The sequence below is a fragment of the Motacilla alba genome, chromosome 1A (genome assembly GCF_015832195.1).
Source record: "Motacilla alba alba isolate MOTALB_02 chromosome 1A, Motacilla_alba_V1.0_pri, whole genome shotgun sequence".
In the NCBI taxonomy this organism is placed as follows: Eukaryota; Metazoa; Chordata; class Aves; order Passeriformes; family Motacillidae; genus Motacilla; species Motacilla alba.
Window position 1 is genome coordinate 50,064,499 of NC_052031.1, and position 22,878 is coordinate 50,087,376.

A 22,878-nucleotide genomic window follows, 5' to 3' on the forward strand; every position below is an offset into this window, starting at 1 on the left:
CAAAGTTGTTTGAGTTGAATCACCACTCTGTTTGCAGATCGAAGTACAGGGTTGCTGGCTGACCTTTTCTGATCCTGACTTCCACAGCCAAGAAATCCAAATTTAAAATCTAGGTAGTTGCTGTGAAAGCATACAAACAGAGGAAAGCAAATCCCAGCAGGGGTGTTTCAAGCGGGAAGATGAGATATTTTGCAGAGAGGAGAAGCAGCCTTGCCCAGTGGCAGAAGTCGTGCCTTGCCCCATGCCGAATAAAATGGCTGTGCTGTGAAGAGACAGCAAGAGGATGAGGGGCTGGGGAGGGATATCTAGGCAGGGCAGAGAACTTCCAGCGTGGCCCCTGTGTGAGGAGCAGGGGAATTCATGCCCAGTCTTTACTGACCTTGTCTTTTCCCATCTTTACAGCCCAGTCTTGATGTCCACATACACCCAGCTGTCAGCGCTTCTGCCCTCAGCAGCCTTGTTGCTGAGGAGACCATTAAGGTGCTTGAAGAGCACGTGGCTAAAACACTCTTTATCCCTGCAGTTACTTCAGCTGCTGATGTTGTCTCTAAGTAGACACCTCTTACAAGCTTACCTCAAACCCAGGAACACATCTAGCTGAGACTCAGAGTGAAGCTTTTAGTCTCGGCACACGTGATGTTGTCCACAGCTCTTCAGGCTTTTTTCTTGCCTGGTGCTGGGTTTTTTCTTAACAGCTCCCAACAGAGGGGAAAGGTGGGGGTGCTGCAGCCAGCCAGGAGCAATTGTCCTGCTTCTTTTGCCACACTGCTCCCACCATGGCAGGAGAGGCAATAAAAAACTAAATGGCTGTAGGAAGTTTTACCACTGCTTTAGCAGTAACACCAGGTAAGAAAGAGAAAAGCACATCTGGTTTTCAGTGGAGAAAAAAAACGTATCATGTAGGATTTGTATTCTATGAATCACCACAGTCAGTTCTGCTTTCCTGCCTCAGGGCTTGAAGCTGTGGGCTGCCCTGAGCCATATCATGTGTTTGGCACTGGATGGAGAAAAGTTTTAGGTTTCTTTGATCAGCCAGTCATACCCAGAGCCTTAACTACCCTGTCATGCTCAGCAGCTGTAACCAGAATGAGAATTAGGTGCTGGGCAGGAAAGAAGCTGTTCCAGGGAAGGAGAAAACATGGCTTCCCACTGTGCTGAGAGTTGTTGACTGGAACTGCCTGTTTTCTTCCTGCTTCTGGCCTTGAGGCTTCAGCTTCTCCCAGCAGCTTTTCTCTGTCCTTGCGCCCTGTGCCACAGATTTCCCTGCACAACCCATGAGGCTGGTGGCAGTTTTCTGTGTCTCCCAGAGGTGTCTGCTGCAGTAATGGAGAATGGAAACAACAGCACAGGTTTCCCTTTGCTATTAATTTTGCCATTAGAACCAGTCCAAACTCCTCATTTTCTTTGTGCTACACCATCAAATGCACCCCCCATATCCCTTCCTGGGCAATGATTTGTCCCCATTCTCAGGGCCATGATATCAACTGGCACTTTAGGCTTTGGTTCCCCCTCACCACTACCTGACCTCCAAATAAACTCTGTTTCCCCTCCTGATTCAGAGGATGTGATCTGCAGAATTCCCAGCCATTGAAACCAGCAGCAACTTCCCTGGCCCTAAGGCTGCTGCTGTACTGTAGTAAGATGCAACCAAAACCAGCCAGACTGAGGATCTGCCTGGAGCAAGCAAACAGCTGAGAGCCTGCTTGTGTCTCACAGAGGAGCCATAGCAGAAGCAACAGCTCTGACAAGGCCTCCCAGCAAGATGCATGGATGTTACTAAGCAAATGACCTTTCTCTGGAGCAGTCACTTCACTCACACAATTGAGTGCAAAGCACACACTGCAATGTGTGTCAACATCAAGAATTTGTTCAGCTCTTCAGCAGCCGAAATAATTAATCTCCAACAGCTAAACTCATTTACTTCCTCCACCTTTGCCTTTCTAGCAGACTTCAAATCCAGCACAGCAATTATGTGCTGCTAAGGAAGCCCCATGAAGCATCTTTGGCAAACTTCTCACCCTTTCCTCCACTTCCTTTGCTCACTCTGCGAGCAAAGGTCTCTTCTATCACAGAAGGATCCTTACAAAAAGATGGCTTCTTCATGCACTGTGCCTGGCCAGCCTGGGGGAGCAGCCCTGGGCAGGCCAGGGCCCGTGGGGTGACTAGGTGGAGGAATCAGCAAGTTTTGATTAGGAAGATGATAAAGGAGGTATGGCAAACAGCATTCCTCTGGGGTTTTTTATGAAATCTCTAAGAGTGGAAGAGAGCACATGGAAGAATTAAAATAATCAGCTGGCAACCTTGCTGGTCATAGATTAGCAACCAGCAGCTAAACCCAAAAGCAAATAACCAGAATTCCCTTCCCAGGGCTGCCAGATTTACACACAAGGTCATAAGCAGGATGAGCTTCTTAGCACCTGGGTCTGGCACTTCCCAGTATGTCAGGCTCATGTCACACATGCCAGGGAGATGGCAGACACCAGAATCAGCACACGGTTGGCACAACTAAGTTACTCCACAGAGAAGAGCTGATGCTTACCACTAGATGCAAAACCCTGACCTGCTCCCATTTCATCTACACCTCTCCCATTTCATCTACCCTGTTCCAGATCTGGGAACAGCTGCACTCTACTGATGTGACAAACCAGTCCCTGCAGGGTTAAAGATGAGGGTTGTCAGCCTGAGTGATAAAAAGTAGGATAGAAAATAAGAGAAAAAGAGTAATTAATTAAGGCAAGAAGCTGGGAGCAGAGACTGCAGAATGCCAAATCAGTCTGGAGGGAAGGCTGCGTGGAAAGCAGCAATCAAACTCCTTCAGTTTTAATTAAACCTGTCTCTCTATCAAGGATGAGACATCTTTGCTTCACCTCTGCTTTTGAGCTGAGAAACCAGTTGGAGCATGTAAAGTGGTACTGGATAGACAGGAATTCCCTTCTGGCTCCAGAGCCTTCCCATCCCAGGCCCAGCACCTGCCCTTCCTGCTCATGTGCTCCCCAAAATTGGGACTTGCCACCAAGCAGAACGTAGTGAAGGGGCCCAGGGCTTGCAGCCACTTGTCATGCTAAATGCACATTCTCCCCAAGATCTTTTCTGTCCTGTTTCATTTAGGCTTCACCCCAATGTGCAGCAGTCAGCCCTGATCAGATCTGCCCCATTTGCAATCTGGGACTAGGAAGAATAGGATCAGGGGTGAGCAACAGCTCAGCTGCTTCTAGCCAAGAACAGGCAGCGTCCAGCTGTGCCACATCATTGTTCCTGACTGCTGTTCCCTTCTCCCTCCAACACTTTGGGCTGTGGAGTGAGTCTTCACCTGAGGAAATGATGAGACCATGTGAGCTGGCCACCAGCCATAGCATAATGTGCAGAGGGTGGCTGCAGAACTCACTTGTTCCCAGGAAGGCACACTGGACACGTTTCTGAAAGAGATCCGCTGTAGAGGAGTGGCAGCCACCATGAAAGGAGAGAAGTGGAAAAATCAGAAACAGGGAGAGAGGCAAGGGAGGCTCAAAGGGCAGAAAGCAACATCAAGCACTTGAATGAAAAAAGAAAACTAATTCCCAGCACTGTTGGCCTTCCTCTTCAGTTAGCCTCCACACAGAAAAAGGGATGTCCTTGGAGCCGAGCTCTAGCAAGGTGAACAACAGCTTCAGTGAGCATTAGAAATACCATTGTCAGCTGGGAATTAAGAGTGGGCAGGACAAAGCAAAAAGGAAAGATTTATGCAAACAGAAGTAGGGAACAGAAAAAGAAGAAAAATAAGGGGGAGATCATGGCTCTGCTCATGCACATCACAGCTCTGCAAGCTGCCTGGTGTCACCCAGCCCCACTGTATAATGCCTACAGCACTGGCTGGGGCCAAAACTCCTTTACTTTTGACACAACTTCCAGCACCATGCACGGGAACAAGTGAGGAGACCAGAGGATTTTGTAGTCCATGCAGAGCTCAGGACACCCACAAGTGCCATGACAACCTGTAACTGTTTCCCAGCTTCACTGTGGAAGTCTGGGTGTCCCACAATGCCACAGCTTTCCCTAAACACTTTCTCCTAAGCTTCCCAATTTTCACCTTCTCTTAAGAAATTACAGGTGCAGCAGACCTGCCTCACATTAAGGGTTACATATTCAGGATCCACTCATCACTAATAAAACACCATACGCAATTAAAGAAAAGGATGTTTGTTGCAGTCACTTAAATTTTACTATGAATATTGAGCTGGGATGATGGCAGGTCTCAGACATGACTACAGGATCATGGAGGAGGTGTTTGAGGAGTTCTGGGGGACTTGAACTCAGTGTAATGGGTCTGAATGTGCGAGCTCTAACATAAAACCATCTCAGTGGGGATAAGGCGTGGGCATGATGATCCTGGAAGAAAGCAAAACCACTGTGATGTGGGCCCAAAACATGATGCAAATAGAGACTTCTTTCTTGCCTCTCTAGTGCTTTTCTAGGGCTTCTTCTTGGTCTTGTCCAACAGTTCCTCTTAGAGGGGTCACATCTAGGGAATGGCCAGCTGTTGCCAAAACTTCCTCTTCCAGTAGCTCCTTCTGAACAGAGGCCATAGCATCTTGTACCTGCTGAGTCCATGCTCTGTCACGACTGGCACCTTCATGGTCCCTCTTCCTGGTGTTCTCTTCTGGGGCTTGGGTCACTTCAGTGTTACCTCCATAGAAATCTCCTGTCCTGTTGGCAAAACCTCTTTCCACACTGACCATATGGACTTTCCTTCCAACTCTCTTCTTCTTCTTTTTCCTGATCTTGTTCTGGAAGAAGAGGCAGGTGAAGGCCTGCTTGAAACGCTTGCGGAAATGCTTGGAGATGAGGGCATAGACAATGGGGTTGAGGCAGGAGTTGGTGTAGGAAAGGCAGTGGGAAGCCAGGCGGAAAGCGTAAGTGGCCCGGTTGAAGGGAAAGTGGCCAAACCAGAAGCAGAGGATGACCAGGTGGTGGGGCAGCCAGCAGAGGCAGAACAGGATGGCCACTGTGACAATCATCTTGGTGACCTTACTCTTGGCTTTCCGAGACTCTGAGATTCTTTCTATGGGGTCTACAGAAGTCCACAAGAACTTGATGGTCCTAGAGTATGCCAGGCTCACCACGGTCACAGGCAGCAGGTATCCAAACACAAACGTGAGGATGTCCAGAATCTTTCGGCGCTGGTCCTCCCAGACGGGGACACAGATGGGCACACCGTGGTAATGGATTATCTGGTAGTAACTGAGGTAAGGCCCTGCGAAGAGCATCGACAGTGACCAGATTACCACAATGGCCACTCCTGCATTTCGCGATGTGCGGAGGTCCCGGGACTTCAGTGGATAACGAATGGCCAAGTACCTGGCAAAGAGGTGAAGGAGAAGGAGAGACAAAACACAATATGGGTGGGATGAGGTATTCCTCCTGCCCTGTGGAGCTGCCATCTCTATACTCCTTCCCATGCAGCCACCCATCTCTTCCCTCCCAAATTTTTTGGGATTGATGGTTACAGTGAATTCACAAAACTATCAGAGTCATTCCAACAGTGTGCCTGGGATCTCTATCATCCACTCTCTGCTGTGCTAGCTCAGGAAAGGCAAGCACTGTATCTTTTGAACCGGGTAAGAGAAGGATAGGAGCAGGACTCTCCTGTTCCTTTTGAGTTGTGTTGCTGCCCTGGAGGTTTTGCTGTTCTTGCTTATGCATGGTGGACTCCCCTCCTTCCCAAGCGAGCACTGGGTAATTAGGCTGAGAGCTTGAATTGGTTGAGGGGGAGGGCATGGGGAGCTGGGGAGACTGGCTCTGCTGGCCCTACCTCTGGGGAGACCCGACCTGCTTCCTACAGACACCCAACAGGGTAAGTAGTGGCCTTTCTCCCACCCTTAGCTCAAGAGTGGCAAACACAGTGTCCCTAAGCTACAGAACTCAAAGGGAAGGGGACACTTACCTGTCAACAGAGACGGCAGCCAGGGTAAAGCTGCTGGCGTACATGGTGAGGTAGATCAGGAAATGCACAGCCTTGCAGGCAAAGGCCCCAAAGAGCCACCCATCCAGGGTGTAAATGGTGGCCTGGAAAGGGACACAGCAGATGATGAAGCACAGGTCAGCCACAGCCAGGTTGAGGATGAAGAGGTTGGTGGTGGAGTACTTGACTTGGCCATTCCACAGCAGCACAGCCAGCACCAGCCCATTTCCCACAGTACCCACAAGGAAGATGAGGGAGAAGATGATGGGCACAATAATCCCTGCTGCTTGTAGCTCCAGACTGTCAGAAGAGATGTTCAATCCCCCTGGCATCTTCTTGTCAGACTGCAGGGACCTGCATTGGAAGAAAGGGATGGTGCCTGACTCCAGCCTTTGACACATTTCTCCTAGAGATGCCAATCCCAAGCAGCTGGTTAAATGCCACTAAGACATATGTGATATCACTGGCAAGAATGCTGTTGTGGTCAGTCAGCCCACATTTGCCTGGCTGAAGCCTCTTTCTCCTGCCCAGATTCACATTGACATCCGAACATCTCCTGTGCTCCCAGCACCCCAAAGGATCCCTCCTGCCCTACCACCTGGCCTCAACCACCTTCCTCCTATGTTCCCAAATCTGCTAAACCCCTAGGGATTGCTTGCTTTGGCAACTCTAAACCCTGGCTAGTGTTCAACAGGGTCTGGCACAGGGCCATGGGGTAGGAGGCTCCCATGGGCTGTAAGTGCTCCCAGCACACTCAGCCCAGGGCTGTGCCACCTCCCACAGCAGGGACCCAATGCCTGGATCACACCCCACAGCAGCAGCACCCCAACACATTTCCACCCCAAGGGAACTCCTTAAGCTGGGACCCCCTCCACCCTGGAGCTGGCTGCTCCTTGCTCCCTGTGCAGTAGTTATGCTCTACAGAGGAAAGGCAACTAAATGCACCTTTTCCTGATGCTGAGAGGTGATCAAGAGCTGGATGGTGGCAGGTAGGTGAAGATGGGGAGGAGACCCTGGAGCCACCTGAAATACAACATGATGATCACTGTGAAGAAGCCTGTTATTATCACAGCTCAAGGTATTGTGATTTGCTGCAAAACTTCCTCCAGCCCTGAGTAACACTGTGCTCAGGCAGGGAACATCAACAGCCTATCTCTGAATAAGCCTTCTCCTTGTTATGCTATCATTAGAACAAATTGTCCTTCTCTGAGCAAAAACAGAGAAGGAAAGACACTGTTATCTAGCTACTGTTGACAAGCAATTAACTCGGTTTTGGGTCATGCAAGCTCCTTCACTCCATGCTCCCACATCCCTCAGCTCATGCCACTTCTGCTTCCCAGCTTCTTTGTTTATCACACTAAGAGACTGTTCCTGCCTCTCTGTGTCTTTGGTCCCCTCTGTCCTACTGATAGCTACCCTCCAGCTTATCCATCTGGCCCCATGGGATCTGCTCACTGAAGCAGAGGAGCCCAGTCTCCTTCTGAGCATGCAAAATGCACCAGGGTGTCTCTGCTCAGGGAGCCTGAGCCACCTTTCAGCTTTGGAAGCCAGTACTCACCTTTTTGAAGAAGGGCCTGCGGCTTTGCCGCTCGCTGAGGGGGAGACCTCCAGTCCTGCCCACGCAGTGGTAGTGGAAGGACGCAGACTACCGAGGAGTTTATCTGGGCAGCTCGGTTATCCCAGTCACTCCTGCCTGGTGCTCCACTGCCTCCCCCTGCCCACCACCAGCTCTGCTCTCTCTTCTGCTGGAGCTCCTCTCCTCTCTCTCTGACTCCCCCTTTTCCCTCCCTCTGCTCTTGCTGCTGATCCATAGTTCTCTGTTGTTTTTTTTTCCCCTCTCCCTGAGGTTGGGTTTGGAGTTAACTCCTCTCTGCCCAGCTTTCCTGCAGGCTCAGCTGCTCCCTGCTCCTCCTGCTGAGAAGGGGGTGGCAGAGAGAAAGCTCACTACTCTCTGGTGGAAAAGGGAGGATGGAGGGTGAAAGCAGCCACCTCTCAATGCTGGGTTTTCAGGATGTGTTTTCCAACACTTCCAGGGAACGTAAATATCCCACAGCTGTGAGCCTCATCCATGACCTGTCCCTCAAATATAGGGTCCTAAACCCTCTGGAGGATGAGCAATTAATTGCTGATACTAGATTTATTAATTAATTGTTAGTAGCACTGAGCAGATTGAGCCTCTCCCACAATGTCTGACCTAGGGAAGGAGGAGAAAGCCAGTTTTGGATTCCATCCAGTTCAGGTCTCCACTCCACCAGTACTACAGTATGGGAGGGAGGACAAAACCTCCAGGATGGCCACCTCCAGAGGTCCAGCTGCATCACAGCTGCCTGGAGACACATGGGGGCTGGCTGATGTGCCAGGAGAGGACAGTGACCCATGCAGCCCCACTGCCATGTGCATCTTGGTGACAGGACCTGCGCCCTGAGGACTTCCAGCTGCACTGAGTGCAGCTTGGTGATCCTTTCTCAGCAAGACTCGAAGGCCACCAGCTTCCCTTTATTGGGAAGGTTGTGGGTACCTCTTCCAATGATGGTGCAGGATGTGGAGAAGGAGGCGCTGGCCCATTCCCCTCCACAGCAGCCCAAATTATCCCTGCTGGCTCAGTGGCAGGAGGGACCATGCTGCTTCTCACCCCCACCGGCCCCTCTGGTGGGAAGGAGCGAGGTGTCCCTGCCAGCTCCCTATCAGCCGCTGTAACCAGGGAAAAGGGGAAGGCCATGCCTGGGGACGCAGTGATAACCCAGGGGATGCGGCACAGTGCAAGCCCGCAGCCGGGCACAGCCTGCCACAGCGCTGCTCGCCATGGAAGGACCACACCGCAGCTGTCTCCTCCTCCTCCTCTGCCTGCTCCCACCGCCGGGCAGCCCAGGCCCACCGCCGCCTCTGGAGGAACCTCGGGAGCCGCTGCTGCCACCGTCCAGCACCGCTGACCCCACCGCTCACCTGCTGCGCGGCCACCCCTCGGCCGCAGCGCGGCCCTACAGCCTGTCGCTGTCTCCCGAGGATTATCGCTACGCCCCCAAGCCCCGGCACCTGCGCCCCGGGCGGCTGCGCCGGCTCCTGGGCTCGGCCTTCGACCCCTTCTGGATGGCGACCGAGGAGCCCCGCAGTCGCAACGGGAGCATCATCGAGGAGAACCTGGAGTCCATGAGCAGGGACCTGGCCGAGGGCGCCGGGCGATATCGTCGCAAGCTGTGGCGAGAGGTGGAGGGGCTGGAGCTGCGCAGCCTGCTGCCCCCCGCCCCAGAGCTGTCCCCAGAGCTAGCGGGGGCCCTGGCCCGCCGCCTGCGGCAGTGGCTGGTGGAACGGGCCACCTGCCGCCTCACCTCCGCCTGGGTCGACCTGGGACCCGTCTTCTGGCCCCGCTGGGTGCGCCACACCACGTGCGAGACCGGCCCCCCAGGCTGCTCCTGGCCCCCCGGCATGGCCTGCCGGCCCGCACAGCTCAGCCGCATCAAGCTGCTGGCCTGGCACTGCTGGACCCCGCAGCACCCCGCCCCCCCGAACTGCACCTGGCGGCAGATCCCCTACCCCGTCGTGGCCGCCTGCAAGTGCTCCTGCCGCTGAGGGGGCTGCGGGGTGCTACAGAGGCACCTCCCCGTGCCTCTTCTTGCAGCCAAAAGGCCTGAAAAGGCGAACATGTGCCTGGACTGCCCTCGGAGCTGGGGGGAAATCCCCCAAACAGAAATAAACCTCCAGAAGGAAGTGGGGATGGCTGTGGTCGTTGCTCTGTCTCGCCAAAACCCCTGGGTGGGGGGTGCAGCTGCTTTGCCCCTCACCCACCAGTGCCGTGAGGCATTAGCACAAGACCAGCGGAGGCCCTTGCCCAGCATTTATCTCCGGCAAAGGATGAGGGATGGAAAAATTATGACACTGAACGGCAGGTTCAGACTCCGCTTGCACCAGCCCCAGCCAGCTCAGTCCAAGCTGGGGCACCCCTGCCTGCCCGGGCAGGGCTGCAGGCAGGGAGCCAGGGCAAGGGAATTCCAGCAAAAGCTAGAGGTGGGTCACTGCTCGGGGTGGGAACAGCAATGCGGAGACGGGCTGGAGTGAATCGTGGGGCAGTGGGGTATTTGGGGGCCGCAACAAGGCAGCCTAGTGAGCATAGAAGTGGGAGGTGAGCCATGACCTAGGACTGGAAGCATTTCTGGGTCTAGGTATGTATGAAAATGGGACGGGATAGGATAGTCCCCGACTTTGAGGTAAAATGGGTGAAATACATGGATCCCCCACCTATCCCACAGTGCAGAGGGTGACAGCTCCAGACTCAGGACTGCCTGAGCTGCATACAGGGTATGGGGTAGGTCAGGGAGCCCAGCATGGGAACTGCATCCTCAAAGAGTGGCATCTGCCTCTACATTCCACTCAGCAAAACAATCTTCTGCTTTCTGGGCTCAAAGCTGCCTACAGCTGTAGATCAGACCTAGGCTGGAAGGCCTTGAAGCAATAAAGAGCAGGAGGATGTGCCTCAATTCAATATTAACATGATGCCTCCAAGTCAATGAGTATGGCATTATTCATTACCAGTGTGCCACCATCTGACCCTCCTGCCTTCCTGGGATTCCAGCACTAAACAATCTATTCCCCAGACAGCTCCACAGCCTGCTGCTGAGCTTGGCCTTGAAGCAGGCAGAGTGCAGAGAGCTGGCTGCTGAGGCACCCGAGATATGGAGGGGAGAGGGAGGTCAGTGCGTCTGGGGAGAAAAGGAGCAAAAGGGCGAGCCCACACGTGCATGCAAAAACAATTGTGAGCATCACAGGAGGGAGGCTGCTCTTGCTGCTCTGGCCTGCAGCTGAGCAGAGAGACATCTGTAGGGCTGCTCTGCCAATGAGGACAACTTGAAAGCTGGAGCAGAGTTAAACTGCTTGGGTTGTCTGCCCTGAGCAGAGCAGAGGCATCAGCAGGGATGCCTGCAGAAGGCCAGGGGAGAGGAGGAGACCAGGGCTGGGGACCAGCAGGAGAGAAATGTGAGGGAGAGTGGTACAGGTGTGTAGGTAGGGGGAGCAAGGGGTGCACATGCATTGGGCTCAAACCAGCAGTGATTCAGTTTAGGGTCTCAAACCTCCCTGAGCCCATCTGGCTGAACTTTCATCTCTTTCAGGTTGCACAAGGGGCCTGAGAGCAATCTCCCTGCCTTCCCCCTGCCAAAATACTGCCTGTTGAAAAGGCAGTGAGGGCCTGGTGCCACAGAAAGGGAACTCCATACCATAGTTTATCAGCAGGCTGAGCTCAGGGCCTGTGGGGGTGGAAAATTAAACAAAATCAGCACACAGTTACACTACCAGCTGTTCTAAAAGGGTTTGGTTGCAGTCCTGTTGAACCTACAAGACACACTTTTCCCCTGTCCTTTGCATCCTTGTAAAGCCCTACAATCCTGGACTAACACCTGTATTCTTCTGCAGTTGCTCTGGCTCAGGTCAGACATTATTGCCCTGTAGTTTGCTCCCTGAGAGCCTAGTGACACATAAGGACTTCAGAGGAGGTCTTTGCTGATACCACCCAGTGCTCCAGCACTCAGGCACAGCACACTCCACTTCAGCTAGAATCTGTCCCTGGCTGCAGCTACTCATTCAGCACATAGGCAGCTGGCAGGACACACAATTTCTGATCTGGAACAAAACTGATGCAAACAAAGCAATCCTAAGAGATGCCCAGGTCCCACTTGTGCCTTTTTGAATGCTGAAGTACTACAGCACAGCTTAAAGGAACAAATCCAGAGATTCCTGCCATATGGAAGAAAATGAAAGGCTTCTGCCACCTGCTCTGCCCCTGGCCTTGGCCTCAGTCAGATGCAGATCCTCTCACCATGCTGCTGGCCTCTGCCACCTCAGCTTGCTCACTGCCTGATGGCCTCTCTGGGGCAAGATGTCTCTCCCAAGACAGGTTTGGGACCACTGAAGCAACTGGCAAAGCCTTGTAGCTGGGGACCAAGCAAGCCTCACATGTAATACCTGAGAGTGAGAAGGAGAGAAAGGAGCACCGGAGCTTTGGTGGGGGCATGTCCTCTTTCCCTAACCAGCTGCCGGTGGCACAGGTTGCAAAGGGCTTGGGAAACACCCCTGCTTCAGTGGGGAATTGCAGCAGTCAGATCTGCCAGGGTGATGCTGCTGGACCCATAGGACAGCATAGAAGAAGCAGGCGGCATCAACAATGCTGTTATTTCCATCAGCAGGAGACAGCAGGAACTGCAGCGCTTCAGCATCTGGACGGGGGCTTCAGGGAAAGCATAGCAGAGTGTCTGGTCACAGAGTGAGACAATGGGGATGGGGTGCAGCTCCTGGATGAGGAAATAGGAGAGGCAGACAAATATCCGCTGCACTGCAGGACACCTTTAATGACACTTTTAAGTGCTGGTTGCCAGTGCTACTGCCAGCACACTGCAACAGCCAGCTGGCTGACTCATGATGCAGGCTGTGATGCCTTAAGGAACGGTCCTGCTTTTGGCAGTGTGCTGCTCAAGCCTTTATCCCCATCAGAGGCACTTGGTTGTGGACAGGGATAGTGCTGAAGAGGTGTTTTCTGGCCCCTCAAGGCAGCGCTCCGTGCTTCCGTCCCACCTCAGTGAAGGCTTCCACGCAGCGGTCGATGTCCTCGTCGCTGTGCACGGCTGAGATCTGGACCCGAATGCGCGCCTTCCCCTTGGGGACCACGGGGTAGCTGAAGCCAATGACGTAAATGCCTGGGGAGGAAACGCAGGCAGAGTCAGAGCTGGCTGGGATGGAGGCAGGCTGGGGTGTATTGGGTGACAGAAAGGCTCCCCTCCCAATAACCACTTCCAGCCTTCAGGGTTTTCAAGTGCCATCTGCTCCCAAGCATGGAAATAAGGTTAAGGGCCAGCAATGGGGATAGAGTCCAGCATAGCAGGACAAGAGCATTAATGCAAATCCCCTCCCTAACAGAGAAAGAAGGTGTAGCCAGCAACATCTGGGGGAGACCATGAGGACATTGGCAGCTGGAGGGTGGAGGAGTACTGGATTTCAGGAACATCCTCTGAAGGAGGGCTTGTAGTGGCACCACCGCCAACTGTCCCTTTCCTCAGGGAATGTGTCTGCATACAGAGCTCCTTCCCCAGATCACCTCTGTTGAGCATGTCCTCCGCCATCACTGACGCCAGCCGAGCATCCCCCAGCATGACTGGACAGATGGGGTGATCTTTCCCCGAGATGGTGAAGCCAGCCGTTGTCATCTTACTTCTGAACCTGGTGACGGGAACAGCAGGATGAGTAAAAACCTCAACAACCCTGTCCTTGGAGACCACTGCCTTTCTTTCCCCTGGGAGCCCTGCCCACTGAGAACTGGGTAAGGTTTGTTCCACTGTTCATCTTCTGTGCAGGGAAGAGATCTCTCCTCTTGGAGTGACCTCCTACCATGTCCTGCTCAGCATAATGGGACTGCAGATTCTGGAGTGGACAATGTGCCCCAGCTCACAGAGCATCCAGATGTGACACATCTACTTGACAGACAGGCACATCCTGCAGCTTCCCCTGAGCCCTGATTTGCCAACTGTCTTCACAGCTATCACTGGGAAAGGGGGAGTGAATAAATCACAGACAACTCACTCCTAACAAAGCTGCCCCTGCTCCCACCCCCATATGGCCCCCTCACCGTTGGGTTTTGGCAGCCATAGACTGGGCAATAGCATTGCTCTCCATGAGCAGGTCCAGGGCCTTGGATGCACAGCCCACCACGGCAGGGGGCAGGCTGTTGGAGAAGAGGTATGGGCGGGAACGCTGGCGGAGCAGATCGATGAGGGGTTTGGGACCTGTTGTGTACCCGCCTGCAGATGGAGGAGAGAGAATTGGACAAGGCACCCCAGGGTGACCTGTTTAGAGTGAGGCTTCTTGATAAAGCCAACCTGGCACCTATAGCAGGAATTTAAGTACAAACCAGGTCTAAACATCACAGCTGATGCTTTTGACCAAGAGCTTCCATCTTGACCCCAAAGGCAAATGCATGTGAAAGATGACAGTGTAAGAGGCACACGGCAGGATCTCCCTTAATCCTGCAGCAACATCACAAGCCAAGCCTTGTGCCACCAGTGGAAAGGGATAACATGCATTTACTCTATCACTAGGCAGAGAAAGGAAATGTAAGACTGATGCTGTAGAGCTCTTTAGGGCATGCAGGATGCTGGACAGGAAAATGCCTTCACCTGCAGCTCCTCCAAGAGCTTTTCCTAGGGTAGAATTGATGATGGTGACTTTGTCCATCACTCCCAGGAGCTCATCAGTACCCCTGTAGAAAAAGGAACATTACATTATCAGCTCTGCCAGCACGCACCAGGGAAGCTGCTGGATACCTCAAGGAAAACAAAGCACTGTCAGCCAGGTCTCTGGCATCCCTGCTTGCAGACAAGGAGGAATAGCCCCTTGAGATAGTTCAACCCAAGCGTTGATCTTCCTCTCTGGCAGAAAGCCTAAGCTGAGACCTCAACAAGTAAGAGCATGGGTTCTTCATCCCTTAGAGATGGGAAAGTGCTTAAACTTCCCACACAGAAGTTTGATAGTCCAAAATAAAGCACCTGCCAAGAGAGGTGGTACCCAGATGAGATGGTCACACCATCTGTTACACACTGAGAAGCAGCTGTCACCTGGGGATGGATCACTGCTGAAGCATCTCCTTTCAATCCAAAGGTGAGGTGCAAAGCCTTCAAGGAGTCCCTGCATTGGCCATCAGCACCTTTGTCCTTGCTTCAGAATCAGTCAGGGTAGGAGGAAGGACAGGGCTGAGGCAGTTACTTACCGCCCGTTGGGTCCCAGGAATCCTGTGGCATGGCATTCATCAATGAAGACCAGGGCATCGTACTTCTGGGCCAGCTGGCAGATTTCCCTCAGGGGCGCGATGTCACCGTCCATGGAGAAGGCACCATCGGTGGCCACCAGCCGCAGTCGATGCTTCTGTTGGAGGGAAAAAGACATCCCCAGGAGTGAAGATGTCACTCTGAGGGGAGGGGCTGGCAAAGGGACACACTCAAATTCCTGTATGGAGAGGATTAGCATCACAACCAGCTGCTTTGCCGCCTTGCCTATCCATGCCTGTCAGCAAAAACAATGCCTATTGCATGGGAAAGGGCAGAGCTCACCCTCCAGGACTGGTTACTGCACAGGCAGCAGAGCTGAGCAAGTGTCCTGGCCTTGGGGTGGGAGCAGACCTCCATACCTGTGCTTCCTTCAGCTTGGCCTCCAGGTCCTGCATGTCCATGTGCTTGTAGCGGTACTTGTTGGCCTTGCACAGGCGGATCCCATCGATGATGGAAGCATGGTTCAGCTCATCTGACAGCACTGCATCCTCTGGGGTCAGCAGGGCCTGGCCGTGCCAAACAGAAAGGATCATCCTTTGCTCTGGATGCCATATCACCGAGATCTCCCAGCCTCCCTCAGTACAGAGAACATGGCTGTGATTGAGTCCAGCTGCCACATCTCTCCTGACACTGCTAAACTTTGTATTTCCTTCCTAGTCACCTTGTCCCCTGATTTCTTTTTGCCAGGCTCTTGCTTGTGGCTTCTGAGCTCAAAATCTCCCTCCTCCTTTCCTAACATGTGAGATCACCCCTGCTCCTCATCTACACTTTAAGGGGGAGAACAGACCTCTGCAGAAATGTGAGCCCTTCCCAAGAGCTGGGGCTGGCTGGAGACAGCAGAGATGAGGGTGGTTAAATGTCCATGTATGGCTTCCCTGGTGCAAGGGCCCCAAATCAGGGCTCTTCACCACCAGCCACTGCCATCCTTTCTGGCGCATAAAGCTCACAGCAGAGCCCCTGGAAGGCATGGAGCCACATTGCTGTCACCTCCCGCCTCCATGCACAACACAAGGGAAGTCTCATGAACCTCAAAGATACCAGCGTTGGCATCAAAGCAGCTAGCGTAGAGAATGGCATCTTCCCGCTGGTGGAAACGTGCGATCTTCTCCTCCAGGTCCTTGTGTATGCTCTAAAGAGAGGAGAGGAGCAGGAGTCAACAGTGGGGCAGCACAAGTTCTTGCTTGCTCACTGCTATTAAATGCTGACTTGAAAGGGGAGGAGACAGCCAGGTTTTATCCACAAAAGGTGTGTGTGCGTGGGAGAAGTTACTTATGTTCAGCAAATGCAGCCCTAAAGTATGATTATGGGTTTGGATGCCAAAGCTCAGCAGGAACACTCCAAGCTCCCCATGCACAAGGGAGAAGCTCTGCTTGTTCTTTGCACTTAACCAGGCAGCACTCAAAAAAGACTCCAGCAGGGAAAAACTGGGCTGGGTCTAATGGAGCCACTTCAAGTCTGGTTCACTGTAATTTTGACCCGAAAGAGAGAGAAAAAGACATTTATTTTCCGAATTGAGAGGGCTATTCAGTTTCTTTGCTCTCAGGTGTTGTAATGGTTTAAACTGGCGTATTTCCCGATGCTTGGCTAGCGGGGATTTGGCAGGCTCCTTTTCCCACCGGCCACGTGTAAGTTAGCACTGTGCACGCACGCCGAGCGGGAGCGCAGAGAGGGGGACTCTACGTGGACACTGCGAGAGACCCGCGAGGAAGGGGATGCTGCCCAGTACCTGGGTACCGCAGATAAAGCGGACGGAGCTGAGCCCAGCGCCGAACTTCTCCAGGGCCTCCACAGCGGCACGGATCACCTCGGGGTGGCTGGAGAGCCCCAAGTAATTATTGGCGCAGAAGTTGATGATCCCTGCGGGAACAAAAAGAGAAAAGCAGGGGCATGGCACCGAGGGAAGGGACCGAGAGCCCTCCTCCCCGCCGCACGCACCGGCGCCGCCGTCCGCCAAGCGGAGGTGGGGACCCTGCCGGGAGGCGATGACGCGCTCGCTCTTCCAGGTGCCGGCGCCGCGGATGTCCTCCAGCTCGCTCTCCAGCCGCCGCCGGAGCTGCGCCGCCGCCGCTCCCGACGCGGAGCGGGAGGCCCCGGCCCCGGCCCCGCCGCCGCGCAGCGCCCGCACCGCCGCCCGCCACATCCCGGCGCTCCGCCCCGCACGCCCGGGGGCGGGCCCGGACCCCCAATCGCCGCTAATTAACCACGCGTTAATTGCTGACCAATGCCCATTGGCCGCCGGGGCACCGCCCCCCGTCGGGCGGGGCGAGCCCCGCCGCCGCAGCGGCAGCGGCTCGGAGCGCTCGGGCACCTTCTCTAGGAGGCGTCCGGCGTCTTCTTTGGAAGAGAGGATCTGTCCCAAGCGGATTAGGCACCCCAGAGCCAGGCGATACGTGATGCCCGGAGTCTGAGGCATTTGGGGAGAACGCCATCTATGAGATTAAGGAACTGTAATGGGGTCCCGTACTAGGGTCCGAGGGATTTCGTAGCAACAGGGCATCACAGACCTCACGGATCAACAAGCGCAGAAGCTTTAGGAGCCTCCAGCCTAGGGATTTGGAGTCCTCAGCACAGCTGACTTGGATCCTTGCAGATAGGTGGTTTATGGGTGCCCACCACTGGGGATAATAAGCCACGTGGGTGGGTGGGTGTATCAAGCTGAGGTGACCAACAATCTGTTGGACAGAGAGGTTTAGGATTTACCAGGTGAAAATTAGAATACCCAGACCCAAGGGATTTGAGCACCTCTGGCCAAATGTGTTTGTAAACTATAGGCTCAGTGGCTTTAGACACAAAGGGTCATAGAATGATAGAATGGTTTCGTTTCGAAGGCACCTTAAAAATCATCTAGTTCCAAGCTCGTGCTGTGCGCTGGGACACCTTCACTAGACCGAGTTGGTCAGAGCCCCATGAAAACTCAGCCTGAGTATTTTTAGGGATAGGGCATCCACAACTTCTCTGGGCAGCCTGTTCCATCTGCATTAGCTATCTCCTTCCTCTACTACAGTTGACTGGGGAATTCTGTGGCCAGAGTAGTTTAGACCACTCATTCCAGGGGACTGAGGTACCAGGGTCTTGAAAGGTGTTCAGGGTCTTCAGTCTAGGTGTTCTGGTAGCCTTTGATCCAAGAGTCTTAGGAACAAGAGCCCACAGGGATTAGGTTCATCCAGGCCAATGATTTCAGTATCCTGAAGTACTGAATTTGGAATCCTTAATGGCTGAAGGACTCAGGCACCCTTTGCCCAAGTGATTTAGGAAGAACAGGCTGAAGTATTTGGGAGCCATCAGGAGAGGGTGAAGACCCTGGGGCAATGTTAGGCACAACAAGTCCAAGGGCCCTGGGCACCCCGAGCCCCAAGGATTTTGGAGCTCCTGGCCCAGGTGTTTTGGGAGCTTGATGATCAAGAAGTTTATCTGTCTCTAGCCAAGAGGGATTAGGCAGCCCCTGCCTGAGGTTCAGACCTCACTGAGCAGTGAGGACAGCCCACAGGCTCCCTGCCAGCCCTGGATGCCAGGATCACCCAGCCCAGCCCAGGGAGGGGCTCTGGCAGGGGACAGGCAGGCCCTGGAATCGTGCCAGACCCCACTGGGCACAAAGCCAGAGCCCTCGGGTCACAGCAGGGCTGAGCCAAGCAGTTCTGCCTCACCCTGCCCCGGCTGTCCACCACAGCCCACCTGCAGAGCTGTCCACTGCCTCAGCACGTTCCTCCCTGGGGAGCAAAGATGCTTATGGCTGTGTTCATCCTTTCTCCCCACGGTGATCCCACTTCCCGCTTCATGGACACCTTCAAGTCCTTGAAAGCCAATGTGGACAGACTCCGGCCCCGCTCCATCTCCTCTGTCCCATCCCTGCCCCAAAAGTCCCTGCCGCCACCCAGCTGTGCTGAGGCAGCTCCACAGGCAGGCGGGCAGCCCCGGTTATCTCCAGCGCCAGCTCGATCTCACACCCAGCAGCCCAATATTCCTCACCTCATCCCCATGGTGGCGATCTGTAGCTCTGGATGAGGGAACAGGGACTCACCCCTTTTCCTCCTCCAGGGAAGGCCAGGGCTTTCGCAGCCATTTGTTCTGGCTTCCCCACCAATGCGTTTGCCTGGCCCCAGCAAACACGTAACCCCCCCAGGAGTTGGGGCAGGACCAGGAACTGAAATCTTGCACGACCCCAACAGGCACACAGAGTCACCATCACTCCCAACACACAACAAGCAGTCCAGCGTTAATAAAACCAACAGACACACACACACAAGAAATTTCTGAGACATCAGAATAAAAACCCAGACCAGTAACACTTTAAAATATTTTTTTCATTCATCAACTGCCTTGTTTCAGCTATTTCAATTCATGAATAGAGCAATTCTTTATAAAATGCAGTAGAAAGGAGTAAAACCAAAGGCAACAGCTATTTACAGAACCAATGGGGAGAGTACCGAAACGCCTCTAGACTTCTCACTTCTTCTTGGGCGACTTCCGGGCACCGGACTTGGCTCTGGATTTCGACCGCCTTGCCTTCTTGGGTTTGGATGCCTTCAGGGACTTTGCCTTAACAGTCTTTGGCTTCTTGGCTTTCTTCGGGCTCCTTGACTTCTTCCTGGCCTTCCTGGCGGCAGATTTGGGCTTCTTGGCAGGGGACCTGGCTTTCCTGGACCTAGCCGGCTTCCTGGGCGAAGTGGATCTCCTGGCTGCCTTCTTCCTCTTCCTGGAAGGAGACCTCTTCGCCTTGCTGGCCTTGGCTAGGCGGAAAGAGCCGGAGGCACCAACTCCTTTGGTCTGCTTGAGGACTCCAGTGGCCAGCAGGCGCCGAATGGCCAGCCTGATCTGGACGTCGGCGTTCTGGCCCACCTTGTAGTTGCTCTTCACGTACTTCTGGATGGACTGCCGGGACGCGCCACCGCGGCTCTTGTCGGCCCGGATGGCCGCCGTGATCATGTCCGAGTACGCAGGGTGGGCTGCCGGCCGCCGCGCTGACCGGGCCCGCTTGGGCTTGGTGGCCGAAGCTGGTGGCAGTGGGATCGGGCTGTCGCTCATGGCGAGTGCTTCGTCCCGCGATGCCCCGCTATGCCCTCACGGCTGGAAGCGTGGCCCGCCCGGCCTGGGACCCCCGCCCCTGGGCGGGGAGAGGCTGGCAAGGGAGCGGTGGGTGGGTGAAGCCGCAGCAGAGCCAGCGCCGCTCTGCCGCCGGTGTCCCCGCTGGTGCCTCTGCGGTCGCGCCCGCCGCGGGCTCCCTTTAAAGCCGCGGTGCGGACCGCGGGGAGGACTGCCCCGCGCGCGCTCCCCGCCGCCCGTGTCCCCGCGTGTCCCCTGCCACGCCCTGACCCGACCCACCGCGAGGGACAGTGCGGGGGACACCGTGGAACAAATAAGAATACATGGCGGGGGGGAATACGTGCTGGGGACAAGGAGGGACACCGGTGGCATCGGCGGGGGACAGTGAACAGCGGGGACTTGGAAGGGACATTTAGTAGGGCAACTTAGGTACAAGGTGCATTTGGAAGGATGTTGTGCAGGGACAAAGAAGGACGCTGGGGGGATTCTGGGGACGCTGGTAAGACAGGGACAGGCATGTCAGGGACATTCAGAGCAACATCAAGGGATGCAGAGGGACACTGAGGGAAGACACCGGGTTAGGGAGGGACATTTAGGGACAACACAAGGAGACGTGCTGGAAAAATATCAGGGGACAAGGAAAGACACAGCTGAAGGTATTAAGGGGCCAAGAAGGGACAGTAGAGAAGACACTGGGCACGGCACCAAGGAGAAAATGGGGAGCACTGGGCACAAGTCAGCTCAGCAGCAATACCCCAGGGCCAAGTGCCACTACTCCCTCTTCTGCCCCTTTGCTTTCCACCAGGTGCTTTAGGAGCACCAGCTCAGCCCTTGCACATGGATGGTGAGGGGTCACAAATAACAGGCTGTCCCCTTGTCTTGGGAGACACACACAGCTCCTAGTGTGGGGACAGAGCAGGGACATAGTGGCAATCAACCTTCCTTTCCCCGCTGGGCGAGCGGTCGGCTGTTCCTGGGAGATTAAATATAGCCACTATCATCATCTTGCCTGTAGGATTTAGATGATGTTTTCCCCTTATTTTTTAAAAACACATGGGTGCAGCCTCCTGGTGCCCACCAACATGCCATGCGGGGCTCAGAGGTGAATCGAACCTCCCAGTGCTTCAGTTTAGCATTAGAATAAACAGTGAGCACCTCTCAATAGCCTGAGTGCCCTGGGTGTCCAGGGCCATGAAAACCACCAGCCAGGGACACACAGAAGTATGCATCAATAAAACATCAATATAGATACAAACATAAATGCAGAAATTGAAATAATAGCAATAGTAGAAATTGAGATGATAGAAATGGAATCATAGAATCATAAGATTGTTTGGGTTGGAAGGGACCTTAAAGATCATCCAGTTCCAATTTCCCTGCCATGGGCAAGGACACCTTCCACTAGACTAACTTGCTCAGAGCCCCATCAAGCCTAGCCTTAAACACTTTCAGGCATCCACAACTTCCTTCTCTTGGCAACCTGTTCCAGTGCCTCGTCACACTCACAGTAAAGAATTTCTTCTTTATATCTAATCTAAACTTGCCCTCTTTCAGTTTAGAGCCATTCCCCCTTGTCCCATCACTACATTTAAATAGAAATAGGAATCTTTGATGTGAAGACCTGGCCTGGCAGAAGACACTCAGGCCCCTGATGCTTTCCCACAGATGGAAGGACCAAGTCCTTCTCCCTGAGCCTTCCTCCCCGTTGGAGTTTCTTCATATGCTCTATTCCATTTGGGGAGTGGGAAAAGTTCTCAGCACCTGCAAACCTTTTGATTTAATTAGGAGCAAACTGCTCCTAATTGTGGAGAGGAATAACCACCTTCCTGCCTCCCTTGGGGTTTGCTTTTGTTTAGGAGGTAATAAATACATGTCTTTCCATGCCATATGGAGTGCACAGAGCTCTGGTGGCCTCTGCGCAACACTTTGACCGGCCGGAGGGATCTCTCATTTTTCCTATCTGGGAATAAACCGCTGGCGCCGGCTCCTGCACGTAGGCAAACCCAGGCACACAGATAAGGCACCATCTGTTTTTATTTGCATCCAACTTTGTAACCGTCGTGCGCGGCTCGCCCTGAGCCAGGCTCTGCGGGGAGACCAGGAGGTTTAGGGGGGGTTTAGGAATTGGCCCCCGGGGTTGGCACAGCACCATGGGCTGCCTGCGAAGCCTCCGGCCCTAAAACCCAGGCAACGATTATCAATCCAGTGCAGGGATGGGGAGGCAAAGGCGGTGGGGGGAAAGGTGGCAGGGAGGGACACGCAGATGCTTTACCTAACTTTGGCCACCTTAGGGGTCTAATCTCACTCGCTCACCTGGGCAGCTCCTGCTGCTGATCCGGGCTGCTCGTCCTCCTCCGGCGGGTGCCGCTGCTGGCAAACAAACATGCTCTCCCCTGTGCATGGAGGTTCTGGCTCTTTCATACAGACTAGATCCCTGTTTTTAGTCAGTCAAACTAAGGGGAAGATCCCGTGTCCTCCGGCAAGCCCCCAGAGGGAAGGCACACAGGTGGTCACAGCTCATCAGCCTGCCGCTGGCTTTGCACATGGAGGGTAACCTGGTCAAGGCAAACCCCCAAGCACCCCAGTTGATACTGGAATGCACCCCTTGAACCTTGCACTGTTTTGACAATGCATCTTTAACATGAACTGGTCAGGACTGAGAGGATGAGAGGGTTTTCCAGCCCCTGGCAGGATGTCAGGCCTGAAGGTGGAAGGCAGATGCTGCCAAGCTGCCTGATGCCTCTGGAAAGTGGGTCCAGCGCTTTTGACACCCCACTGCAGGCAGCATAGGGGACTCATCCAGAAGGAAGAGTTTTTCCCATAGGCACATGTGCCACCATGACCATCTTGGGTTCATGCCTGCATTTTTGGCCGCAGGAACCTGCCACCATGCCCAGGATGGGGTGGCTTACCCCCTGCACCCACTTTTCTCCTCAGGAGTTGCTACCCAGCCACTCCAAGCCTCCCAAGCCTTCCCTTTCTGGCATTATTCCGCAGAGACTGGGAAATGCCTCATCTCCAACAAACCCCAGAGGACAGAGTCTGGCAGAAGAATCCTCTCTGTAATCCTGTTTACCTTCTCCTCCCTGCCTGCACTGA

The 22,878-nt window shown here is 54.0% G+C and overlaps 4 protein-coding genes across 11 annotated transcripts; 1 reads left to right on the top strand and 3 right to left on the bottom strand.

Annotated features, from left to right (window-relative positions):
- Nucleotides 1-11: 11 nt before the first annotated feature.
- On the bottom strand, nt 12-12,104 carry GALR3 (galanin receptor 3). Of its 8 annotated transcripts, none has more exons than XR_005258868.1 (4): nt 6,884-7,001; nt 5,921-6,292; nt 380-5,334; nt 12-262 (listed from the first exon to the last, which is right to left on the bottom strand). XR_005258868.1 is itself a non-coding variant. In XM_038153225.1 (4 exons), the coding sequence occupies exons 2-4, from the start codon at nt 6,268-6,270 to the stop codon at nt 4,437-4,439; spliced, it is 1,110 nt and encodes a 369-aa protein (XP_038009153.1). In that variant the 5' UTR covers nt 6,271-6,292; nt 11,891-12,104; the 3' UTR covers nt 12-4,436. The 8 variants fall into 8 exon arrangements, 7 of the variants coding, with proteins under 7 accessions (XP_038009153.1, XP_038009150.1, XP_038009149.1 ...); XM_038153225.1 differs by lacking the exon at nt 6,884-7,001 and adding an exon at nt 11,891-12,104 and having other exon boundaries at nt 12-5,334; nt 5,921-6,042; nt 6,181-6,292; XM_038153222.1 differs by adding an exon at nt 11,891-12,104 and having other exon boundaries at nt 12-5,334; nt 6,884-6,961.
- LOC119707794 (noggin-like) lies at nt 8,710-11,882 on the top strand. The gene has a single exon (XM_038153229.1). It carries the CDS (start codon nt 8,741-8,743, stop codon nt 9,503-9,505), a length of 765 nt encoding a protein of 254 aa, XP_038009157.1. The 5' UTR covers nt 8,710-8,740; the 3' UTR covers nt 9,506-11,882.
- Nucleotides 12,105-12,248: 144 nt separating the features above from the next.
- Nucleotides 12,249-18,887, bottom strand: GCAT (glycine C-acetyltransferase). The gene is made up of 9 exons (XM_038153218.1): nt 16,675-18,887; nt 16,466-16,596; nt 15,767-15,868; nt 15,099-15,245; nt 14,682-14,836; nt 14,092-14,174; nt 13,545-13,716; nt 13,017-13,138; nt 12,249-12,618 (listed from the first exon to the last, which is right to left on the bottom strand). The coding sequence occupies exons 1-9, from the start codon at nt 17,150-17,152 to the stop codon at nt 12,467-12,469; spliced, it is 1,542 nt and encodes a 513-aa protein (XP_038009146.1). The 5' UTR covers nt 17,153-18,887; the 3' UTR covers nt 12,249-12,466.
- Nucleotides 18,888-19,022: 135 nt separating this feature from the next.
- Nucleotides 19,023-19,947, bottom strand: LOC119707795 (histone H5). Its single transcript, XM_038153230.1, has one exon. The coding sequence runs from the start codon at nt 19,759-19,761 to the stop codon at nt 19,183-19,185; it is 579 nt and encodes a 192-aa protein (XP_038009158.1). The 5' UTR covers nt 19,762-19,947; the 3' UTR covers nt 19,023-19,182.
- Between the last annotated feature and the right edge of the window lie 2,931 nt (nt 19,948-22,878).